We start from the raw sequence: 27,000 nt of genomic DNA on the forward strand, positions 1-27,000 counted from the left end.
TCTTGAAGGGCTGCCCTTCCATGAACACTAATGCTATGGTCATTAGTATATGGCTAGTTCAACATGCATCCTGCCCTGGACATTTTTTTTCAAACACCTGAAACTCTGAAAAAAGTTTTAAATGTATTTGAATTATATTTTGTTAATGTCTATGACGTAATATATTTTTCCCCTCAGATAGTCACCTTAAAAGACTCCTAACCTTTCTCAAGAAGCTGACTAGGCTTTCCTTAGACCTGTAACTCATTCAGAGTTCCACAACCAGTGTGCTGTGGCACTGGCCATGAAATCATAATAAGTATGCTCCAGATACTGATTCCCTCAGTCCTCAGTGGTTCCCTTACCCCAGTGCATCAATAATTGTACTAAAGAAAGGTGTACAAATATTTCCTATGTGCAATATCAGTTTAAAAATGGTAGAAGCACTCCGTTAATCGAATCATTCTCAGTTTTACCCAACCCTCAACTGTCTTTTTCCTCCTGCTATGTATCTGAACCACCCAGTCCTAGAGAATCTCAAGCATCTGCTTTAAGACTTAGTATGACCACTCTTTTACAACCAGCAAAGGTCAGGTTTAACTCTTCATTAAAAGAGCCTCAAAGCTACAGGGAAAAGATACACTATGCCATTCTCAGGTACTGTTTCACAACTGATTATCTAAGTAGGTAGACCCGACTGCTACCTTTTTATACAAGCTAATGAATGTAGTCAACCAGCTACCTGCTTTCTTCTTATACCAGCAACAAGAAAAGGTGACCGAAAGAAGTAAAGACAGCCAAGAGTGATATAAAAATTACTCTAAGTATGGGGTGCTTGGGTGGCTCAGTCGTTAAGCATCTGCCTTCGGCTCAGTCATGATCCCATCGTCCTGAGATTGAGCCCTGCGTAGGGCTCCCTCCTCAGCGGGAAGCCTGCTTCTCCATCTCCCACCCCCCCTGCTTGTGTTCCCTCTTTCACTGCCTCTCTCTCTGTCAAATAAATAAATAAAAGCTTTAAAAAAACTTAATTATACTTAGCCATAGTAATATTGTTGGTTAGTGATTCAAAAACACGGGTAAGTTGCTATTCTCTGTACTCTCAAGAAGTGAATAAATAAAGCAGAATTTCATTTTAATTGTTCTCAGTTACAAATATAATAAGAGGATAGGAAGAAGGAAAATTAAGAAGGCTATATAATATTTTGATAAATTTAACAAAATGTATTTAATCACATTATTGATTAGCTTGTATCAGAATCCAAATTTCAAATGCATAACGAATTTAGATTAGCTCAGATGAAACTATAGCAGAGTATTTAATATTTTTAATATGAAATGTTCTGCTTTATTAAAGTTATATTTTTCCAGGCTTACTCCCTGACAAAATGTATTAACAATATAACCTAAAACAAAGCCTACCAGTCATTCCATCACATACTGCTCATATACCATGTGCCAGGTACTGGGTTCAGCACCAAGTTTACATCAGTTTAAAAAAAAACACAGCACCTGCTCTTACAGAGCAACAGACTAATAGGAAAAATATTTTGAACAAATTATGCTCAGTCTTACAAAAAAGAAGTATAGAGTATAATGAAAGCATAAGACCTAACTTGATTTAAAAATTTTTTCCCTTCTCTCCAGGTGCACAAATAATTTAATTATGTAATTAATATGTACTGTTATGTAAATATAATAGAAAGCTGAAAAAGAAAACTTCATTAATGTTGGTCTAGATGGGATAACAAACTATTATTTATAGATCAATTATTCCCCTATTAAACATTTAAAATAGGAAAGTACTCATTGCAGCTTACCATTTTCCTCAACTGTCATTGGAATATTAATTTCTAAATATGAGCCAGCTCCTACATTTACATGTACAGCATTTGTTTCCTACCAAAAGAAAAAAATTAAACCATATAAAACAATTATTTTCTCACTAGTTAATCATACTCCCATCTTTACTTTTCAGTTATTATCACAGACAAAATATAATCATCAATGATATGAAATGGGTATTAAAAGTTCCTAAGAACAAAAGTTCAAAGTTTTACTAAAAATACACTAAAACAATCTGGCCAATAAAGAAGAAAATGAACCAAACTATAGAATTAAGGTTTATTATTAACTTTTCCTACTTTTGATACTTAATGAAAGCAACATATATGCAATTATTGCAGGGGGAGGGTGGTAGGAAGCTCATAGAAATGAATCTAAGTATAGAACTAGTTACCAGAAAAATACTCTGGAAAATAATGTTCAAATTTTAAACACTATTTTCTACTATATTATTTCAATAATTACCCTGTTTTTGGTAAACAGCAAATCAATTGTAGCATCTGCAATAATATTCATTCGCAGTTCGAAAGCAAGGATCTGTCGTGGTCTCCCAGGCTGTGCAATTTCAGAAACTTTCAGAACTTGATAATCAGGTGGGAAGAAAAATTTCCATAAACAATCTCTATATAAGGAGGTATAAAGGATAACTTGTTATTCAAACAAAATTACATCTGTAAGGGAGCAAAATCAGTATTCTAACTTTGTACTATCGCTGCTATCTCATTTAACAATTGGACATGAAATAGAAAAAATTTAAGTCACAAAATAACAGCTACTCGAACTTCCTTTCAGTAAAACAAAAGACTCTTTTCTCCAATCAATGTTTTATACTTCCAAAGATCAACAAGCTTTGAGTATTTTTTTAAAGATTTATTTTTTTGAGAGAGAGAGCATGTGCAGGCCTGTACACACACACACACACACACACACACACACACACACACACGAGTGGGGAGGGGCAGAGGGAGAGAATCTTCAGCACAGAACCCAATGTGGGGCTTGATCTCAGAACCCATTACTTATCTTGCCCAAATCACTGAACCTCTCTGCATCTCCATTTTCTCACAGATATAATAAGTTTACCATACCAGCCCTATGTATCTCACTGGGTTATGAGAATCAAGTGTGAAAATATAAATAAAAGCACTTATGTGAAAGCAGTAAAAGGCTAGACAATGTTGAAAATGTTTACATTATTGTAATTACCATCTATTTAAGGATTAAGTACAAATCTCATAAAGTCTGTACTTCAACTGTGACATGAAAACTCCCAGAAAGAAAATATCACAAAGGAAAAGCTGGATATCTTAAAGATTCAGAAAAATCATGTAAGGTGGTAGAATGAAATCAAAATTCATAAGTTAACAAGTCATTCTATATCAAAGATCAAAATCTCTTCCCAAAACTGAATGAACTACGCAATAGCAAAACAGTTGAGATTTCTTCCTAAATTTCTTATATCTTAGGGGATGCTATGAAAACTGACCTTACTATTCATTTCTGGTTACAATTCATATTTGTATAGAAACTCAAAATGGGGAAGAAGAAAAGGAAATGGCTACAGAAGAGGAAATGCACTGTTTGTACATGTAAGTGAAGAGCAAAGTATTGTTAGTAAACTAAGCCCATGTGAAAATAAGTTTTTCAGGGTGCCTAGGTGGTCAGTCAGTTAAGCGTCTGCCTTTGGCTCAGGTCACGATCCCAGAACCCTGGGATCTAGCCCCGCATCAGGCTCCCTGCTCAGTGGGGAGTCTGCTTACCTTCTCCCTCCCCCCCTTTATTCAAGACTTTATTCAAGTCTTAGAAATGCAAAACTACTTTATGTGTCTGTGTTAAAGCATTGCTTTAATTTTTTCCTTTCAAATATAATAATGTATAAATGAAACTTAATAGGATGTAAAAACCCTCATTTTCAACTATCCCATAGTAAATACAGAATGGCTTACTGTAGGAAAGATTTTATCATAAAAGGAAAATATAAATATAAATCCAGTAACTTGAAAAGCATTTGTTTCCTAACCAGAAATTTTAAGCTGTTCACTTTCAAGTCTAATAAATAACCTAATCCAGAACTCAACAAAGTATTGTATCAGCATAGTGCAAGAATTTTCAAATGAAACTTACTTATTAATTTATCATACAATTGTCAAATAGCTACCTTTGATGGGACAGGTATTCCCATATACTAGAGATATAAAGATTAATAGAACATGTACTTAACAAAGTATATAATTCTTCTAACAGTGCTAGGTACAAAGCACTTTTTAAAACAAGTATAAAAAGAGTCAGTATATCAAGTCAGTATCAGCATTCTTCATTAGTCCATCAACAGCCCAATAATATCTGCTTTGGTGAATGATTTGGCTTGTGTTTCTCCATTCAAGCTTGTTTATGAGCAGAAAAACTAAACTGTCTTTAGACAGTGTCTATTTACATAAAAATCTAGATGTTTCCTCATAATTAGTGGTAAATGTCCCCTTCTTTGCTTAAAACTCTTCAGGAAATAGAAATGTGGTCAGAATATATTAAAATAAGAATTACTTCAAAATTAATAGAATGACTAAAAAAAAAAAACACCTTTCAGACACTGTCTTTGACCTCCAGTATAAAATCTGTTTCTTAATTACCTACAAATCTCCTAACAACCTGTACAAACTGTAAGACAAATCTCCATTGTCATCATGCATTTGCAGAACTCTTCTTTTGCCTCAATTATTTGTCTTCCTCTTCCTTCATTGACTAACTCCTACTTAGGTTTCAAAATTCAACTTACATGTTAACTCTACTAAAAAGCCTTCCCCAATTCTTCTCTTAGTTATGAGAGTTATGTACCTGTTATGGGAAGAATTGTGTCCCCCTAAAAATTCATATATTGAAGCCCTAACCTTGAGTACCTGAGAATTTGATGTTTGGAGATAGGATCTTTAGAGAGGTAATTAAGTTAAAATGGGGTCCTTAGGGTGGGCCCTAATCCAATATGCCTAGTGTTCTTGTAAGACAAGGAAATGTGGACACAGAGGCCTACAAGACACACAAAAGGGAAGACGATGGGAAGATCAGAGAAAAGATGACCATCTACAAGCCAAGAAGAGAAGTCTTGAATACACCCTTCCCTCACAACCCTCAGAAGGAACCAAACCTACCAACACCTTGATCACAGAATTCTAGCCTCCAGAACCATGAAAAATTTCCGTTGAACCACCGCGGTCTGTGGTATTTTGTTATGGCAGTCTTAGCAAACTAGTACAGTACTTTTCTAAGTGTTTCACCAAGACTTTTTACTTACCTCTACAGCACTTAATAAGATTCTTATTTCTTGTCCCTCACTAAAACTGAACTATGTGTCTTTTGTCTCTGAATCTCCACAGCCAACAATCCCTGGCAAATTCATTGATTAAACACAAAAGAAAAAACAAAGAAACAAATAAATATGCTCCTCATTCACCATTTTTCTAATGAATTAGCCCCTCCTTCAGAGTGAACATGCTTATACTGATTTCTCTACAAGCAACTTATAATTTGAATTAAAATCCTTAGTGGTATCTTACCCTGCCATAATAAAATAGCTTATAAAAATATTAAGCTACTTTTTAAATAAAATTTGTATCATTATCTTAATACATTAAAAGACTTACTAGAAATATAATTTACTCAAGTACCTTTGCCTATCGGCCCATGGCCCATAGTTGAAATCTGTTCCTTTACCACAAACTATATCCAGTCCCCAACACGGAGGCAAATCTTGTAATTTGCAATCCTCACTGCTCATTTCTCCTTCAATATTTTCTTCTGTTTCTTCTGGAACAAGTCCTATATTGCAGAATATACAATAGAAAGGCACTTACTTAAAATTACTGTTTAAAGATTCCCTAGATTAGGAGTTCTAAAAATGTTTTGCTCTCGGTAATCCTTTACACTCTTAAAAATCACGAGGATGCATAGTGGGATTTTTTTGGTATTATCTCAATCACAATTTACTGTACTAAAAACTGAAATTGAGCAATTTAAAAACAACTCACTGCATGTTGATGTAATGAATGGTTAATAAAATCGAACTCATTACATTTAATAAAATTTAATGAAAACATATGAAAAAACTTATAAAAATTACATGAAATTTTAGTTCCATTTTTTTTAAAGATTTTATTTATTTATTTGACAGAGAGAGACAGCCAGCGAGAGAGGGAACACAGGCAGGGGGAGTGGGAGGAAGAAGCAGGCTCTTAGTGGAGGAGCCCGATGTGGGGCTCGATCCCAGAACGCTGGGATCACGCCCTGAGCCGAAGGCAGACGCTTAATCACTGCGCTACCCAGGCGCCCCTAATTCCATTTTTAATGAAAATACTTTTTAATGAAAAATAACCACATTTTCTAAAACAAATTCTAGAAATAAGCGCTGGCATTGTTTTTACTTCAGCAAATCTCTTTAACGTCCAGCTTTATAGAAAATAAGCAAATTCTCCCAGCCGCTTCTGCATTTAATCTGTTGTTTAAGGATCTGAAGAAAACCTAGCCTCAAACAAATAGCTATATAGAAAAGGGAGGAGTATTTTAATAGCTTTTTCAGATAATTTTGAATATTCTTCTCTAACACTATACCAAAATTCAACAAGTGGTAGTTTTTTAAAAGTTAGTTGCAATGTGGAATCTGAAACTCTATACTGAATTTTTCATAGTCTGATACATTAAAATTTGCTGATCTCTCTTACCTTTGAATATATCTTTTACCCACGGCATAATTTTGTAACATCAAGCATTTGGAAAATATTGGTATGCAGGAGAAGTATATTATGTGTACTTGCCATTTTATCACACTGAATATTAAAAAGTTTATTCAAGAGTCAAGATATGACAAAAACAATTTTTACTGCTTAATCTAAGTTTTTAAAACTGATACTGGCATTTGTTTTACTATAAATGTGTGGCAGTGAAAAAGACAGTGATTACTAGTATATTTTGGAACCACTGCCTTAGTTCATCCTAAAGCACACTTTCACCCACCATTGCTCGTGGACCAGTAGTGCAAATGTCAATATGGCGAAATAGGCAAGTAACATCCTACTTTTACTCTGAAAATACTCTGACCTCATAAACACCATGAAAGGCATAAAAAGCCAGAAGTAAGAAAAAAGGGCTAAAAATCTGATGATTAGCTACTTTTATAAAATTCAAGCCACCTGTGAAGCACTCTAACCAGCTAGATTTCAATCCTTAAACTTCAAGCCTCAAAGGATTTTCCTCTTAAGCTAGCATGAACTACCTTAACTGTCACCACATTTTCTATAGGTTTTTCATACCAGGTTACTTGCATTCACAATTTTTGAGGTATACTTCTGAAAATAGAATTGAACAAAAGATTCCTATATTGTTCTTTTGGTCTGAAATAGTAATACTCAATTTTTTATAAATGACAGACATTTTTTAGGTAGGCACTCTTCCACGTCTGTGATTTACTGATATTTGTTTTATCCTAACTAGGAGACTTAAAATATTATTAAATATCAACATTTCATAGAATAGAAGTGTAGCTATGAAACACACTTTCAAAGACTAATAATACCTGGCTCGTCCATGTAGTAGTAGATGTCAACATCATTTGACTGCATCACCACAAACCCTTCTCCCATTAATCTTGGTGGTCTATAAGAAGGAGGGGGGATGGCAAACTAAGTACATCTCCACAATAAAAAATATTCTGTATTCTAATTATGGTAGTAATAGTTGAGAACAAAAAGAGAAAAAAAATCTAAAGAGCAATCAAGTGTAGCATATTGAAAAGGGAAAACAACTTTTACACAGACAATGAAGTTTTGCACAGCTGTATTCTATATTAGACTAAATAATAAATTGGCACTGAAAAATTTTTAGTCAGTATATTAGTTTCAAAAAAAATGAAAAAAGAAAATTTGCTTTACATTTTTCATTTTAAGTTTTAAATTAGAGAAATCGGTTTAAAGCAAAGTTTAATTAAATACAATGGAAGAACACTGATCACTGGAATAATCATATTCTGCATTTGCAACAAAAACTTAAAATTATGCTTAAAATTCAACCATTTTATATTAATACTTTACAACTTAATAAAATATTTTATATAACTGCAAAATAAAGTTTAATCTTTCAGAAACATTAAATAAGAAAAATATTAAGTCATTTTTATTTTTAACAATTTTATATTATCTATTTCCAAGAGTATTTAGTTGATCAACTTGAAAAAATTCTGCAATGAATGTTTCTCTATAATCGCTTTCCCACAAACTATTAATCTTTACTTGCTTTGATTCAACAACTTTTCTCTTTTTCGTTCATATGCCACATCTTCTATATCAAAATTAACTTCTCAATCATTAGATAATATATACAAACTCAACAATCTTCTTCTAAATATGTATTAAATGACACAGGTTAATGTCTAATATCATCATTTAATTTCCACACTTACTTTGAAGAATGAAAAACACAATTTTACATCTTGTTATAAAAATTAATAAGAAAACACCTTTTTATTTACTCTAGTAAATTTCACAAAGTCCAGATTTATTCAGTATTATAACTTTTACCCACAATATATAGAATTGTGTGCACAGCCCACATTCTACAAGATGCTTAGCAAAGTCTGTGATTATGAAGAATGAGATGACGTAAACCCACAGCCTCCCTGCTACTCACATAGGGAAAATTTCTCCATCATTCTAATGATGGAGAAATCTAATAAGCAAGCTAGCCAAAAGTTGGAACTAAGAAGGAATAATTATGGTTCTTACAACCTCATAAACTTTATACTGCCTGCACACAAAGATAGAAGCTGGGACAGTTTAAAACTGTATCATCCTAACTTCACTAGTTTTTCAAGAGCAATTTAGATTCAATTTTCAAGTTTTCATTAACATAAAATGGTATTCCACTATACTGCATTTGTTTTTTGCTTGTTTGTTTTAAAGATTTTATTTATTTATTTGACAGAGAGAGAGAGAGCATAAGCAGGTGTAGCAGCAGGCAGAGGGAAAGGGAGAAGCAGACTCCCTGCTGAGCAGACAGCCTGATGCGGGGCTCCATCCCAGGACTCTGGGATCATGACTTGAGCCGAAGGCAGTCACTTTAACCGACTGAGCCACCCAGGCACCCCAATATACTGCATTTGTTGAATGTACTATTAATCCATCCCTTCTGGAAATAAAAACCCACCTATAGTGTATATTTTCTAACCTACAAACATCAGGGCTTAAATGCCCAAAATAAGTTTCCCAAGTATAGTGAGAAGGAGAAAAGTGTAGAAAAATTATAGTTATAATCTTATAGGAAAATATTTAAAATTAGAGTTCATCAATGGATAATATATCCATTTATAATTATAAAGAAAGATTACACTGTAAACTGATTCAATAGAGAAATATACCCAATTATTGCCCAACTTAGAGCAAAAAAAAAAAAAGAGATGCCAAAGATTCTAACTGATATCTACATTAAATATAAAGAAATTGTTATTTTTATGACTTTTTTAATTATTATGTTCAGTTAGCCAACATATAGTATATCATTAGTTTCTGATGTTCAACAATTCATTAGCTGCATATAATACACACTGTTATCACACCACGTGCCCTCCTTAATACCCTTAACCTGGTTACCCCATCCCCCCACCCCCCTCCTTTCTATAACCCTCAGTTTGTTTCCCGGAGTCCAGAGTCTCTTATGGTTTGTCTCCCTCTCTGATTTCTTCCTTTTGTCCACAACAGCCAAACTATGGAAGGAGCCAAGATGTCCTTCATCAGATGAATGGATAAAGATGTGGTTCATACATACAATGGAATATTACTCAGCCATCAGAAAGGATGAATACCTACCATTTGCATCAACATGGGTGGAACTGGAGGGGATTATGCTAAGTGAAATAAGTTAATCAGAAAAAGGCAATTTATAAGACTATCTTACTCGTCATTTTGAAGACCAACATATCTTGGACTAGGAACAAGCATGACTCGAACATTTTCAAGCTTCCCTTTCACAATATGCATGAATTGGTCAAGATGACTAGAAGGTGGTTTTGTAGTATAAGTTAAGAAAGCATCGTCAAAGTTGATACATAGAGTTTGAGGTTGGTAATGATTTCCAAAAGCCAAACGTCCCTAAAAAATAGATAAGAGAAATTATGCTGTAATATACAGACCATATGTTTTTCCTCAGTTGACCTAATAACAAACATTTTAAAGCAACAACTAAATAATTCCACTTTAGCACCATACTACCCAAATTACTCCACTGATCAATTTAGACCAGTTTTTAAAGAAATCTATGAACTTGTGAATAAGTAGTCCTTAAGACCTAATAAATGTGTGCTAAGATGGTATTGGTGTTAAAATAATTCTTTCACACTTTTATGAACTTTGGAACCAAAACAACTCCACACAATCACTTTCTTAAGTGAAAATTTTATTTGCGAAACTAAGAGTTTCCATTATTAACCCACCAAACATTAACTACAGCAGAATTTACTTACTGTGCTCACATTGACCTTTATGACTGGAATAAGTGATCTCCATGAAGATGTGGGGTCTTGAGATTCTGTTTTTACTTTAACTCTGAGAAAAATAAAAATAAAAATAGACATATATAAGCTTAAATAGCTGAGAATACAGTTGACTTCTTCACAATACACAGTCATACCAGCTGTAACTTTCCAAATACATCTAATGATTGCTCCAGTAAACAAAATAATGACAGCATCTAACAGAATACTAATTATCTCTCAAATATCTCTTGGAATGCACTCTATCATATATCAATTTTTAGACTGGCAAGGTATAATAACAAAATTATGTTTTTAGAGTAATAAGTTTTAATGACAAAAGTATAAATTATGATATGCTGTCATTCCATTCACCATTATACTCATTATAATGTGACATTCTATAAGACAACCTAAATTACTAAAATAACAAATGACCAAGGTACAAGTCACACTGATATTTTCTACTGTTTTAAGCACTTTTTACACCTCAGCTGATCCTCTCCCTTCCTTACCCCCATCCCATCACTTTGTGACAGAATAATTTCCTCTCAATAAAATGAAAATGATAGGCCAAGAATAAGAAAAAAGAAATTGGCTACACACAAAGTACACAAAATTTAAGATATGAAAATTTCACAGCAAATCACTAAAGATTTCAGATGAGAACTCAGGGCATATCTTTTCAATAACCCGGTAACTCCTAAATCATATTTCTGAGGCCATCTCCATTTACTAAGGTAGCCCTCAGTGCTTAAAACTAAATTTAAAACTAACCTCACTATCTCCCCTCTAACCTGTTCTTTTTCTAAGATTCCATGAGCATGACCACTAATTAAATTAGAAACTGGATTCATTATTGACTCATCCTTCTTACTCTTTCTCCACACCTAACCTATCAACTGTCTTATGGATTCATTTGCCTAAGTACATCTGGAATCCATCTACTTCTCTCCCTTTTTGTTAACCAACCCAATTGATGATCATCTCTTCCCTGAACTGTCACAACATCTTTCTTCCTTCTCAATCTGTATAACTTTTATTTCCTTTTGTCTTATTGCAATAGGGTAGTACTTCTAGTACAAAGTTTAAAAGGAGTGGTGTAAGGGGACATCCTTGCTTTGTACCTGATCTTAGTGAGAAAGCTTCTAGTTTCTCACCATTTAGTATATTGTTAACTATAGGGTTTCTGTAGATATTCTTTATCAAATCAAAGAAGTTCTCCTTTATTCTTGGTTTACTGTGAGATTTTAATCATGAGTGGGTGTTGGATTTTGTCAAATACTTATTTTGCATCTACTGATATTATCATTTGGTTTTTCATTTTTAGAGTGTTAACTGATTTTTGAATGTTGAACTAGTCTTGTTTACCTAATAGTTTTTTGAGTACATGATGAGGACATTTATTCCCAATTAAATATTTCATGGGTATTATGTCCAAGGCACTGCACTGAGGTATTGGGGATACTGAGAATATGGCAACTGTTCTGTTTTGAGGGTATCTGTACCCAAGAATGGGAGTAAGAATAGTTATAATAGGCAATTTTAGTGTAAGGAGTGTTACCTTAGGAAAAAGAATAGAATTTTGTGGGCACACACAGAAGGGTCAGGGAGAACTGAGGGTGAATGAGTTAGGCAAAGAAGATAAGAGTCTTCCATAGAGAAGAAACATCATATACAACAGAGAAGTTGTTTTCTGACACTAGAGTGGATTAAGGTGGGAAAGGAAGAAATAAGACTTTCTTTCTTTGCAGATGACACAATCATCTGTGTAGACAATCTGAAAGAACTGACAAAAGACTCCTGGAACCAATAAGTGATTATAACAAGGTTGCAGGATTCAAGATTAATAATACACAAAAGTCAATCACCTTCCTCTATAACAAAAATAAACAGGTGAAACTTGAAATTAAAACCACAATACCATTTACATTAGCACCACAAAAATGAAATACTTAGATAGAAATTTAGCAATATATATAGAAGATCTACATAAATAAAACTATAAAACTGTGATGAAAGGTATCAACCAACCAAATAAATGGAGAGATATTCCATGTCCACTGATACAAAGATTCAATATAATCAAGATGTTAGTTTTTCCTAACTCGATCTATAGATTCAATATAATCCAAACTGAAATCCCAACAAGTTGTTTTGGGAATATTGACAAATTGATTCTAAAGTATATATGGAGAAGCAAAAGACCCAGAATGGCCAACATACCATTGATGGAAAACAGCACAGTTAGAGGACTGACACTACCTGACTACACGACTTACTGTAAAACTACAGTAATCAAAATAGTGCAGTATTGGTGAAAAAACAGGCACATATCTCAATGTAACAGAAACAATGTAGAAAGCCCAGAAACAAATAAAACAAAATCATATCTTTGTATATGTATCTTAACTATGTATATATGTGTATCTATTTATGTCCATGCACTCAAAAGGAACAAATACAAATAGATAACAATAGTTATCAATATGGAGGAAAGTAAGACTAGTAAGCAGAACAAGACTGCTTCTTTTTACATTATATAATTCTGTGTTATTTGAATTTTTAAAGGAATTATATAATTTATGTGAATGTAAGTTTTAGTCAAACTACAAAGATTAGGCTGTATTTAGGTGAGTAGCGTCAACAATATTCTAATAAAAGTAAATGTTAAATGCTGGGGATTAATAAAATTCAAGTGTGACTATGAACCTTTCAATTTTGGACTGGGTTCTTGTTCTTCCATCTTCCCGTGTTTTATCATCCTCTTTCTTGGGTGGAATTATTGTTGGCTCCAAACCGAACAATTCTTGAAGACGTCCATAAAGATCCGAACGATTATAGACATGAAATTCAAAGTCATTGACCGTGATGTATAATCTGGTTTCTGCCTTTGGATCTAAAGATACCAATTACAAAAAAAAAAAAAAAAANAATAAAAAAAAAAAAAAAAAAAAAAAAAAAAAGGTTTTTAGTCAACTTTTTAAAAACTTCACTCAGTTTTTAGTCAAATCTTTTCTCACAGCTAAAGTAACTCTTTTAGAACATAATTCTATGATAAAGAGAATTTCAAAAACTTAAAAACAATTTATATAATAAATATAACTTACAAATATACAAAATACATATTTTATTTTTTAAAAAATTAAAAAAATAAAACTACACAATACTAAAACCAAGATCTTAAAAACTGTAGACTTCAAACAATAATCTTCTCAAATGAAAGACATGATTACCTTAAATATAAGTAACAATAGTAATTATTAAATCCGACAACAAAATGATAGATGGGGTACTTGTTTCTATTGAGGAAATAACCTAAGACAGAGTATCACAGTCAACCAAAGAGCGTCAGAAAAAAGGTACCATAGTGCTTTCTTTAGTGTGTTCTTTTCTTATGTTATACATGGGGGTTTTTTTGAGATGGCTTTTTTTTTAACCTTTTTATTTTTCTCCGTATCAAATTCAACTGAAGGACAATTAAAATTAGATATGATCAGGGCGCTGGGTGGCACAGCGGTTAAGCGTCTGCCTTCGGCTCAGGGCATGATCCCGGCGTTATGGGATCGAGCCCCACGTCAGGCTCTTCCACTATGAACCTGCTTCTTCCTCTCCCACTCCCCCTGCTTGTGTTCCCTCTCTCGCAGGCTGTCTCTATATCTGTCGAATAAATAAATAAAATCTTAAAAAAAAATTAGATATGATCAGTTAGAAGGGGTTATTTTTTTTAAATGGCTATGGAGAACTGTTACTTTCATTATAGTAACTTAAGTTGTGTTTAAATATGAAGTATACACCTTTAGTAATATACCAAATTACACCAAAATTAATTTCTTCCCCAGTTACTAGAAAATAAAAAAGTGTAAGAAATGTCAAACACCCTAAAAATAAATTTTAGTTTAAATGAACAAATGAAAAATACTGTCACTCATACTTCAAAAATAAACCATGGAAAATGAATCAGCAAAATTCACTTTTTATACAGTAATACTTTTAGTTCTATTCCAATCTAGGTTTTTTCCTCACCACTTCCTAAGATAATTGAGAAAAGAAAAAGATAAGCCTAATCCTTAAAAAAAATGCTTAGGAGCTGTAATTTTTCTGGTGTTTTTCAAATAGCTATTGACCTATGTTCCCCCCTACTTCTGATTTATCACAGGTCGAAAAACTAAAACAATCCCCTAAACTATTACAATCAAGTGTTTTGCCCCTTTTTCCTGCTATAGGTCAAATTCTTAAAATTAAAATAAAAAGAATAGGAAGCACTGTTTTTTAATACATTTAGAGCATTCTAAGACCTGATAGTAAAATATCATCCATTTTTAAGTAAGCTATCAAACTCTATCACTCATTAGGTTTAAACCTTTCCTCAGTAATCATCCACAACCTCTTCCCAAAAATGCCAGGGTCAACTATCCAGAAAATCACTCAAATATTGTCAATCTGATAAATTAACAGGTATCTCACACTTGACATTTCCAACCAAACATCTGCTTTTCTCACATGACCAAACTTAATCCACAATATTCCCCATCTTATCAATAGTAAGTCAATCTTTCCAATTACTCTAGCCAAAAAAATTGACTGCTCTCTTTTGTGTCCCAGATAGTATCAGCAAATTCTGTCAGATTTCCTTTCAACATATATCCAAAATCCAACCACTTCTCACTACTCTGGCTAAAGTCACCATCAATTTACACCTGTTTTAGTACAAGAGCCTCCTAACTAGTCTCCATGCTTCTGCCCTTATTCCCCTTACGCAGGTGCTTTACATATCTTTACAAAAACCTAACTGAAATCATATTACTCTTCTGTTCCCTAACTTCTTGATGGCTTCCCCTCCCACTCCAATTAACATCAAGGTCCTTTAAGCAACCTATAAAATCCTACAGGATCCATACTCTTCTCTCCAGATCTCGCCAAAAAACTGGTCTCCACTTTGGTAAACCAGGAAATGTTCTTCCCCCAGACATTTACAACTCATTTCCTTAGTTGTTTCATGTTTCTATTTAACTATCCAGGCACAATAAAACCTTTCCTGACTTCCCTGTGTAAAACAGCGTCCTCCCACAAACCAACACTCCCTATTGTACTGAATCTGCTTTTATCTTCCTCAAGGCCATATTTTCCTCACTCATTCCTCAAGGCCATATATATTTACTTGCTAATTACCTGAATCCCTCCCAACTTGAATGAAGCAAGATCTGTAGGAAGAGACTTGTTTTATCCATTGTTGTATCCCTAGTACCTATAATTCTTAGGACAGAAGGACTCATTTGTATGAAAGAATAAGAGCATGGTACTACAAATCATACTCCTAAGTAAAACAAAAATATCCACAAACAGATCTTAGAATTTTTGAAAACCCTACATGTAGAAGCAGAAGCATAGTAACTGGAAAATGGAATATTTTTCTATCCCCCCATTGATCTATACAGGAATTAATTATTATGCAATTCTTCAAGGTCATAAATAACTCAATCAAAATTTACCTCAAAACTCATTTAGGTCATTTGTTTTCAAATTTACTTACAGAATAGTTTACCATGGTCCCTGAATACAAATGCCCTGATCATTAGGATCATGTTACAAAAGCCAGTGGGTGAGCTGCAGAAGCAGCTATGGGGAAAATTAAGAGTCTGGACTAGCCCCTAATGAGGAGGGAAAGGAAGGCAAGCTGAGGACAAAGCAGAAGCTCACACCCCGCAACCCTCCCTCCCCCATGGGACGTATGAGACATTCCTCAGGCACTCCTGGTTGCCCTAAAGGACAAAGAAACAGTTAACCTATAGATACCACAATCCTGCAAGACTTAAGTCTCTCTCAGTTTACAAATGTCTTAGCACTTTACAAGAACAAAGCTATCAGTAACCTAGCTTCCAGAAGGGAATATATGTAGACACAAGAAATTTCCTTACTACCTACAGCCCATTGACAAGTCCTTGAAACAGGCACAGTGACATTCCTCTAGGAACTTAGCTGCCTCGATGTTAATACTTTGCTAAGGGCAAAAGGCAGTCCTAGCCTGACCCCCTCCCCTCCACCAAGATCCTGTAAGTCTACTTTAACGTATAAAAATTGCTTTGGAAACTTCTTTTATCTCTAACCGCCCCCCCCCAAGATACGTGCTGGAGATCATCCCCCAAGCATATGGCCCACTGATACACATTTGAAGGGTCTCATAACTCAGGTTTTATTAGACAATAATAAATGACCTTTTCCCAACAACAGCTAGCCCCCTCAATGTCCTGGAAACCTTGCTTCCAAAATTCCTTAGAGACTTAATGCTATCCCTAACCCCCTCCCAACTTGAGGTTATATAATGGGCCATTTCTCACAGCCCCAGTGCAGCAGCTCTTTCTGCCCATGGGTCCTGTCCCCGTGCTTTAATAAACCACCATTCTGCACCAAAGATGCCTCAAGAATTCTTTCTTGGTCATCAGCTCCAGACTCCACCCCACTGAACCTCACCTATATTCCACAACCTCATCACTAATTGGATCAGCAGTGATGAATAAACAAAAAGTGACTGTATAAAACTGGAAATAGGATTCCTCTCAATTTTATCACTAACTTACTGGACATACACAACTGATTCTCTTCTTTTAGTATAACTATTATGATTTGAATGTGGCTACATTAACTTAATGAGGACACCAAGGCACAAAGATAAAGGTATTAATCTCTGAAAATATTTTGACAACACTGACAAACACTAAATACTTGATACTAAAATACCAGAAGATCCCCTCAACAATACCTACCCTATCTTCCCAACCTTTTTTGCATTAATATCTATTTATTGTTGCCTCCCTCACTAGAATGCAAACTCCATTAGAGAACCATTTTTCCTATTGTGTTTACTATTATATCCTTAAAACAATGCCTGGTACAATAGGAGATGCTCAATAAATATGTTAAATCATTCAATAGAAATAATAAGTGGGTTTTTCAAAATAAGATTGAACATGGACATTAAGGAGGGTGCATGATGTCATGAGCATTGGGTGTTACGTAAGACTGATGAATCACTGAACTCTACCTCTGAAACTAATAACATTCCATATGTTAATTAATTGAATTTAAATTAAAAAAAGAAAAACAAAAAACAAAACAAAAATAAATAAATATGATTGAACAAAATAAGACCACTCTTTTCCTTCCAAAATTTGCTTTAGAAAAATAATAGCAAATCCACAAGCATTTTACAAGCATTTATTGATTTCGTTTTAAAAGAGAAAGATTTAGCTGAATTCACAAAGCATTTTTTTACTTTGTTCTGTTGATTCTATTTGTTTCACTTGCATTAATACTACTATTCCAGCCAGCAAGCTATGCGCTTAAACAATAAATCAGAGCTCCACACCTGGCTTATGTGGCTGTATTCTCTTCAGGGCCTTTGCCCAGGGTCTTTACTGCAAATAATCCCAGCTTTCTGTGATCTCCAGGAATATTCTATATAGCAATATCCTTTCCAGCTCCTTACCCCATCCTAACATACACACAAAGACACAAAGTACTGGCACACTTACAATCTCACCCTCACACAGTAAGTTCATACAGAGCCCCACATACAAAGGAACCCCACACACAATGTGCCTGTTGATCTGGAAAGGAATACTCTATTTTAAATAAATACCTCCACTGACAGATGAGCACATTTCCAAAAGACAGACACCTTTTCCAAAGACATGTATCTCCTCTTCCAAGGCATGTGAATGTACGCACACACATACATGCACACACACCTTCTTTAATAAAAAAAAAAAAAAAAAGTTGGGGACTCCTGCATTAGATTCTCCACAAACTGGAGAAAAATAGTAAATAAACAGTAGTAATACTATAAGATTGGATCCATGTGACATCATTCATTTACTAATGTGACCTAAAGCAAGTACCTTAACCGCTGTGAGCCTCATTTTTTCCATCTATAAAATGAGAATATGGGGCGCCTGGGTGGCTCCATCAGTTAAGCTTCTGCCTTTGGCTCAGGGCATGATCCCAGGGTCCTACGGTCAAGTCCCGAGTCAGGCTCTCTGTTCACTGGGGAGCCTGCTTCTCTCTCTGCCTGCTGCTTCCCCTGCTTGCTCACTCTCTCTCTCTCTCTCTCTCTCTGACAAATAAAATCTTCAAAAAACATTTTTTTAATAAATAAAATAAATAAAATGAGAATGTTTCTACCTACCTCTAGGATTGTCATACAAAATAAATACTAGTTCCCTAGATTTTGCAGGTCAAATTCTTACTAGTCATATAAATTATGCATTCACTTTCAATTTATAAGTTCTTTTTTAAAAATAATCTTTCATTTCATAATATGATACAATATTCATAATAATAAAAGCAGCTCATCTCTACTGAACATATGCTATGTTCCAGGGACTATTCTAGGACTTTATTCACCTAATCTCATGTAATCATCACAGCAACCCTGGAAGTTGAAGCCCAAGATTACACAACTAGAAAGTAGTAGATGAGAATACAAGGTTCTAAATACTAGGTCTTGACCACAAAATAAATTACTTACCAATTACATTAATAAATACAATGATGGTTTCAAAAAATGTTACTAATCCCTGAACACAGAAATGTATCAAGAATTCAGTTATTTCTTTTCAATTTTATGAAAAATTGGTCAATACTCAAAGCTTAAATGCAATACTTAAAACTACTAAATTCTTGGGGCGCCTGGGTGGCACAGCGGTTAAGCGTCTGCCTTCGGCTCAGGGCGGGATCCCGGCATTGTGGGATCGGGCCCCACAGCAGGCTCCTCCGCTATGAGCCTGCTTCTTCCTCTCCCACTCCGCCTGCTTGTGTTCCCTCTCTCGCTGGCTGTCTCTATCTCTGTCAAATAAATGAATAAAATCTTTAAAAATAAATAAATAAATAAATAATAAAACTACTAAAATCTTATAACACTGGATCTCTCAATGACATTTATTTCTCCCGGGAATTTTAAAAGCAGTTTTTAAGTTTCATTCATTCTGATGGCACTGAAAGTCAAAGCAAAAAATTTAATTTATATATAATGTAAGAAAGATATAATCAGTTGACTCTTTTTTTTTAAGTAGGTCCACACCCAGTGTGGAGCCCAACGTGGGGCTTGAACTCACGGCCCTGAGATGGAGACCTGAGCTGAAATCAAGAGTTGGACACAACCCACTGAGTCAACCAGCTGCCCCAGATGACTCTTTTAAACCTCATCACTACATTGACATTGTTCTATCCTTGAAGGCAGAAATCTTTTTCTCATATCCTTATCATCTGATATTTACATAATGGACTCCCCGAAAATATTTGTTAATAAATACACAATTAGATAGATATAAATTATAAATATAAAAGGCTCTTCACTTAATAAGTAGTTAATTTATGGAGGAAAAAAAGGTAAATGAATGTTGTAGAAATGCTTAAGTCTCCTGAGCAAACAGCTAATTGAGACTTCTTGTTTTCCAAAGGGAAATTAGGAAAAAGGCACTTATTTAATTATGTAATTGGGACACATGCTATTTGTAGTAAGAAAGCTAAAGTGCAAAGTGCTGCCAAGGCCTTGTAATACTTGGAGTCAATACTTAGTACAAAGACAAAATAGTCTACTGACCTTTTAAATTGTTAAGGGATTTTTATTTCCTGTATTTAACAAACAAGATTTAGATGCTACGAATTTAGAGTACTAGATTATATTAGGCTAAAACTTCTAAATGACAAAATAACAGAAAGGGACATACTTTACCATCATCCTTTCACTACTTAGCAATGTAAGAACTTCTCTAGATAAGAAAGATGCGTGCCTAGTTATTTAGATTGGTATTCATTTAAACACTGTATCATCACATATTGAGGTAATTGGTCCTGCTACTTATTTTCCAAAAGAATGGCTTAAAATCAACTATCCTAAAAACCAAAATAAACGTTTTTGATGGATATCCTCATTAATTGGTCTCTGGCCAACAATCCCTTACAGCAGATCACTAATTTCATGACTTAGAATTTGTTGTAAAATATTCCCCATGTTAAATAAATTAGATGTTTTTCTTTTTTTTCCCCTAAAGATTAAACTGAACAACTGACTAAATCTCTCCCGGATTAAATTACCCCAACCAAGCTCAATGGCACAGAATTTGAACACTTCAACACTCCTCTTTTCTCCTAATAAAATAGTTCTAAAGCTTTCTCATGAAAATCTTAGCCTTACCCAGACAGACCTTAGCCTATCTCTTTGGATGGCTAGTGGCCATTATCTATTCAGGCACACGCTCCAATTAGGCTTCCAAATTTTCCAACAAGAAATGTCAATCATCTCCACTTCTTGCTCAGTTAACTGTCAAAGTACACAATCTGGATCTGACCTTATCAGTAAGAAATAATATCTAGACTGTAAGGTCTCATTAGTGAATGTAATTCACTATTTTAATATATATTCCATAATATTATCCAACTTTTTACCAAACGCTTAGTTTGCAGCCTACTCATTCTTTTATGTGCTATATATACTAAATTCTACCTCTGAATCATGCTAGACTAATAATGTATTTAGACCAAACCGCTTATTCCTGCATTGCTATTTGGCATTATGTCTCTCCTTTGGAAAGGTGTGACTGTGAGCATCTTAAGAATGTCATCCTCTGTAACAGAGAATTTCTTTTAAAAGCACATGGAAGAGAAACTTCTTTGACCCTCGCCAAAGCTGTGCTCTTCTTGATGAGCACATAGATTTAAATGTTAAAATGTAGGAAAAACTATTAGCAAATAAGTAAAATTGCAAATGTGATACTAATAAAGTCTACCAACTTTTTAACATCATTGTAAAATGAGGTGTGGAATCTTTTCTATTTCAAGCACTGGCACACAAAAAATAACACAAAATAATTTAGATATTCTTATGTATTAAGACATAAAATACCCAAAAATTATATTTCTGTTTTACATCATGGGCAATGACAAAGAAAGCTGAGACATGGTAATACGTTAATATTCCACTCCACCTGCTGACAAAATCCTACCCACTGTCATCAGTGATCAGTAAAGTGAATGCAAAATATCTGTTAAATAAGCTAAAGATTTTTATGAAAAGCTACCTCTTTGGGTCAGTTACTATTTTTTTTTTAAAAATTTTATTTATTTATTTGACAGAGATAGAGACAGCCAGCGAGAGAGGGAACACAAGCAGGGGGAGTGGAAGAGGAAGAAGCAGGCTCATAGCGGAGGAGCCTGATGTAGGGCTCGATCCCATAACGCCGGGATCACGCCCTAAGCCGAAGGCAGATGCTTAACCAACCGCTGTGCCACCCAGGCGCCCCAGGTCAGTTACTCTTGACCTTATCTATGTATTTTGGTGAAAACCAATCCACTTTAAGAAGATGAAATATTTCATGATAGAATGAAGTAATTATTTTATTAAAAAAAAAAGCCATAAACATTTAAGATGGTGTGCCTCATGTCTAAGAAAATTCTAAAGTGAGCAATCCAATTAGGCTTAACCTTAAAACTTGCAGTTGCCTCTGGATACTGCAAATTATCATATTCCTTCCTCCCATAAGCTGTCATCAGTGTTTATATAAAAGAATTTCCAAGAACCTACTTGGCCACATTTGACAAGCCTGTTTTATATACAAGGAACACTAGACTGGAAGTTTTCATTCTGGCTTTACCATTTACTAATAACAGGAATTTCTGTTTTTCCATCTGCAAATCGAGGATTTTTTAGAACATTAGTTGTTTCCAAATTGATAACAGATTTTGAGAAAATCCGTTGTTTTCTAATTCTTTAGAATCCTGGGGTAAAGAACATGGGGTCAGGGGAAGAGGGATGTTGGGTCAAATGGGCCTCCTCAACTCATATCCCTATAGTTTCATTGGTTCACAAGAACATCTTAAAACACTGAAAAAAATTTAGAATAAAATTTCTAATATAAATATAAATATACAAAAAGGCATTTTCAAAAATATAAACAAGGAGAACTTCTGTTTCAGCTCTGCTGCAATCTCATTAACAATAAAAGCTTAATGTTAACTAAATGTGTGGGGAAAAACTAAACTGAGATTAAGTCAAAAGAGCACATCATCTAATGAATACACTGCAAGATTAACAGTCCTAAAGTAAATCTATCTCTAAGGGACAAACCAAAAGACTTTACAAACCAAATCAGAGGCAGAAATACTGGGCCTGCTCAAAGTTAAGTCAATGTGTCAAAAGCTGGGACTGAATTCAAAAGAACTTGGCTCTTAAGAATGAGTACTAGCCATCTCTGAAGTACAAGTAGTATATCTTCACTTAAATGCCACCTTTAGGACATATAGTCAAATAAAATATCAAAAATAATCAGGAATATTATCCCCACAAAATTTAAGGTGGATAATAGTGTAGGAAAGTGACTCAAAATTTTGAATGTATTTATATTTGACAAAAGTCAAAACTTAAAAGATTTCCAGTGCACTAACATATTGACTATCTAAAGAATACTTTTTTCCTGTGAAAATGCTTATAGCAATTGTTTAAAAAAAGAGGTAAAAAGGCAGTGTGAACAATGGAGTTTCTAAAACCATAGACTAGAGACTTAATAACACACAGCTGTTCTGAATCACAGAAGACAGACTGAGAAAAGTCTATTCCAAACTACCAACAGAATACTTTTATCATATGAAATCCCTTAACCTCTGCTCAAAATTATCTAATAACTCCAATTTTGAGGAAACTCTTTCCAGACATGAAATCTGCCCATTCTTTCTAGTCATTCTGATTTCATTAATTCTATAGATGCCAAATTGTCATCAATTTACGCCAGTCTTTTCAAGGAAAAGTACATGATGTATTATGTTAAAGGGGGAAAAGCTATGTGGGAGCAAGGAAATGACAGTTTAAAAAGACTAAATAATAATGAATAGTGAATTCAAAAGTAATTTAGGCTAGCTCAGTCTTGTGGTAAGTTTAAAAACTTTTGGAACTTTAAATCTCTTTTCCCATAGAAGCAAAGTTATAAATGACAGCAAGATTCCTACGTGAATCCACCAAAAAAAAAAAAAAAAAATTGGAAAGTTCCAAAGTTCTGATCCTAACCACCATTTCAGAATTTTAATGTGGGTGACAGAAACACAGATAGTCCTAATAGCTAAGAAAAGGTGGAAGAGTCTCATCATTTTCTGACACTACTCTCCAATGCCCCATCTAAAATCTTCTAAAGCGGTAGTTACCAAAGTATGGTCTAGGGACCTTCGAAGGGATCTGAAGATCTGTTTCAGGGACCAAAGGTCAAAACTATTTTAATACTATTATTATGTGAAGATGTTCAACTTTTTCTCATTCTCCCATGAGTGGACAGTAGAGTTTTTTTAAAGGCTGTATGATACATGGTACTTCAACAGACTGAATATAAAAGCAGAAGTGAGAATCCAAGTATCTTCTATTAAGCCAGACATTAAAAAGATTTGCAAAATATTAAACTATGCCACTCTTCTATTTGGTTTTCTTTTTGCTTTAGAAAAGTTATTTTTCATAAAGTACAGTGTTTATTTTAATACGTATGGGTTTATTATAGATATTTTTAATGAAATCAAAAATATTTCTATAGTTACCAGGCTTAATTTTTTTAAGATTTTATGTATTTATTGGACAGAGAGTGAGTGAGTGTGCGAGTGTGCATGNGGGGGGGGGGGGGGGGGGGGGGGGGGGGGGGGGGGGGGGGGGGGGGGGGCAAAAAGAGAGGGAGAGAGAGAATCCCAAGTAGGCTCCACACCCAGTATGGAACCCAACACAGGCTCAGTCCCACCACCTGAGATCATGACCTGAGCTGAAATCAAGAAGTCAGACGCCAAACCAACGGAGCTGCCCAGGTGCCCCCAGGCTTAATTTTGAATGAAGTACATATCAACATAAATTACATAAGTAAAAGCTCTTTGGAGTCTTCAGTAATTTAGAAGAATGTACAGTTCTTGATATTGAAAAGTATGAGAACCACTATTCTAGGCAGTAAAGTCAAGGTCTACATTCCTTGAAGTCAGTGGTATGATTAATGTCGAGTAGGAGGGTTAGGGGCACAGGAGCACTTATAGAGTTGTGAAATGAAGACCTTGGGAGAAAATTCTGAGGTGATAAAATTCTGATGATAAAAATAGAACTGGTAGATTCTAGAGCTTTCATTTCCTCCCTTCTATTCATCCTTAGCACAGCAGATAAATGACAATTAGTAGCAGTGTCAGGTAGCACTATGAATAAAGGCACAGAAGCTGAAAAGTAAGAAAAGTATCTTAGTAGAATGATTAAAGACTACTAGGAAGTCCATTTTAACCACAGAATGGGTTAGGTCCACAGATGTAATACAAGGTAAGGCTATGGGAGTAAGGGTCATACTGAGAATAAACAATATGCTTAAGTAAATAAATTTAACCAGGCAAGAGGAAAGCTGCTGAAAACTTTTCAGCCAACTGGTGATAAAATCAGAGTTTCTAAATGCCAAAGTTTTAAAAAATATTTTTATCTATTATAAAATGTGAAACATTTTAACGTCCATAAATGAAAACACTGATTATATAATTAAAGATTTCAAATACATAAAAACATGAAGACTCACCATGTTGTTTCTGCTTTGGATTATACATTTTCCACCACCGAAAAATTATAAATCCATCTTGAATTCTATGCAAGATCAATTACAAAAATGAAAACTTCAGTAACAATTTATTCATTTAATATTATAAAAAGCAGGCAATTGATAATGAATATGAAAATATAGAAAATTCTCAACAGATCACTGGTATAGATAAATGCTTCATAATCTCCAGTTAAAAAAGGAAAAGAGAATTTACATAGCTCTAAATTAGATTTTTCTATTTAGGTAAAATTTAATACCAGATCACATGTATTAGGAAAATGAAGTGATAACAGAAAAACTTTTTTCTTTTATAAATGATATTTTTTAAATGGTGTAAAAACTCATAAACAAAAAGCCAAATCTTGAAAGGGGGACATTAGGATGCTAACAGAAAGATACCCCTTCATCTCTGTAATCATATATAACCTCATGCCTCAAAGGGATGAACTTACAGCCCTCACCTTTACTTTTTACTTTTCTTTTCAAAATAATTTTAGACGCACAAAGAAGTTGCCTCTACTGTTTCAAGTGAGGTATGAGTATTGCCAAACCCTAGCACCTTTCAACTAATTTAAAACTTTCAAGTTCTAAGTAACAAATGTTAAGATAATCACAAAAATAGAGTAAACTTTTCTTTCAAGGCCTACAGAACATATCAAACATATTAATTGTCATTTCTATTATACTCAGATTTGTGTTTCCTCCTTACAGTAAAATTACAGTAGCTAACAGATACTAAACAATTCTTAAAACTTATAACCGATCAAAAGGAGCTAATGGATGAGTTATCAGCATCCCTGATCCTTGTTTTATGTAACAAATGACCACCATGAATTGTACAAGAAAAATGGTCAGGTAATTTAATGGTTCATGTGTTCATCTAGGAATGAAATGAGATTATTCATTTCTTTAAGCTGCTATTAGGTAAACTTTGTGCCAGGCTAGACCTTAGTTAAATTAATCTACTGATTAAAATATTTTTAAACATCAATTTGCCAGAATTTATTACAAAAAAATTATTTTTGATTTATGGCTTTATTTGAAAAACCAAAACATATTAAATAAAATATCATCAAAACATATTAAATAAAATATCATCAGAAAAAAATTTTACTATATTTCAAGTTTGTTTGCTTTTTTTACCTAATAGACATGTCTTCTGTAATGTAATAAATTTCACGAACCATGACTTTTCCAGAAAGAACAGAGAAAGAGAAGGACCCTGTTGTAGGGGGAGAAAGAAAAGTGATTAATGGAATTGTTTTGATCCAGAGTGAGCACTTAAAGCTTAAAATAATCTTAGCATTCAATTTATTCAATAATTAAATGTTCTCTCTTGACTCCCTCCTGATACCTTATAACCTTACTAATTTTCTATTGCTCTTTCCTCGAATATAACAAAAAGTACAATAAGTACCATCACTATGAACTGAGCTACTGAATAACCATATGAAGACACTGAATAGCTGCTTCATATGAATAATTCCCTTAATTATGCAAAACTTTAAATAAAGCCCAAAGCACTGACTAATTCACCACATTTCTCCATTAATTTCTTTGACTCCAGGAATCAGTCATTGCTTCAAATTAGTGGAAGGTGACTTATGTTTGAGAGAAATTTTATTTATGTCTTCTAAGAAGTACTCTAATGAAGGTTAGAATGGTTCTAGACGGTGACCTCACCCCTTTTCCCACTGGTTGAGGGCTTTCCGACGCATAATGATTCCAAACAGACCCTTGTATCTGCAAACTTCCCACTTATGAGTAGTTGGAAACTTAAATTAACAATGCAGGCCACAAAATGAAATGCACAAAATGATTCTAACTTACAGATTTTTTAAGTATGGGTTACTGAAAAATAAAACAACAAACAACAAAAACCTCATTGAGCGTTAGAAACTTTCCTTGGATAGTAAAATCCTGAGAAATTTCTATTTCCATATTTTATATGTGCCTATATTTTTCAAATTGTTTTAACGAGCATCTTTTATACGAAAAAAAAAATCCAAAAGTTACTATAGAAACACTTCAAGAAATAAGAATAAGGTAAAGAACCTAACCAAGTGATAGAGTCAGAGTGCTGCA

General features: G+C 34.0%; 1 protein-coding gene across 6 annotated transcripts in view; it reads right to left on the reverse strand.

Annotated features, from left to right (window-relative positions):
* KIAA1109 (KIAA1109 ortholog) overlaps positions 1–27,000 on the reverse strand; it is a 193,467-nt gene that overhangs the window by 145,225 nt on the left and 21,242 nt on the right. For all 6 annotated transcript variants that reach the window (XM_034661658.1, XM_034661659.1, XM_034661660.1 and 3 more), the window contains 9 exons: positions 26,059–26,137; positions 24,895–24,959; positions 13,040–13,226; positions 10,319–10,400; positions 9,754–9,947; positions 7,382–7,461; positions 5,481–5,631; positions 2,287–2,443; positions 1,797–1,875 (listed from right to left, as the gene is read on the reverse strand). In XM_034661658.1, coding sequence (XP_034517549.1) covers positions 1,797–1,875; positions 2,287–2,443; positions 5,481–5,631; positions 7,382–7,461; positions 9,754–9,947; positions 10,319–10,400; positions 13,040–13,226; positions 24,895–24,959; positions 26,059–26,137 — 1,074 coding nt within the window. The remainder of the gene's footprint in view (positions 1–1,796; positions 1,876–2,286; positions 2,444–5,480; positions 5,632–7,381; positions 7,462–9,753; positions 9,948–10,318; positions 10,401–13,039; positions 13,227–24,894; positions 24,960–26,058; positions 26,138–27,000) is intronic.

The sequence above is a fragment of the Ailuropoda melanoleuca genome, chromosome 5, assembly GCF_002007445.2.
Source record: "Ailuropoda melanoleuca isolate Jingjing chromosome 5, ASM200744v2, whole genome shotgun sequence".
In the NCBI taxonomy this organism is placed as follows: Eukaryota; Metazoa; Chordata; class Mammalia; order Carnivora; family Ursidae; genus Ailuropoda; species Ailuropoda melanoleuca.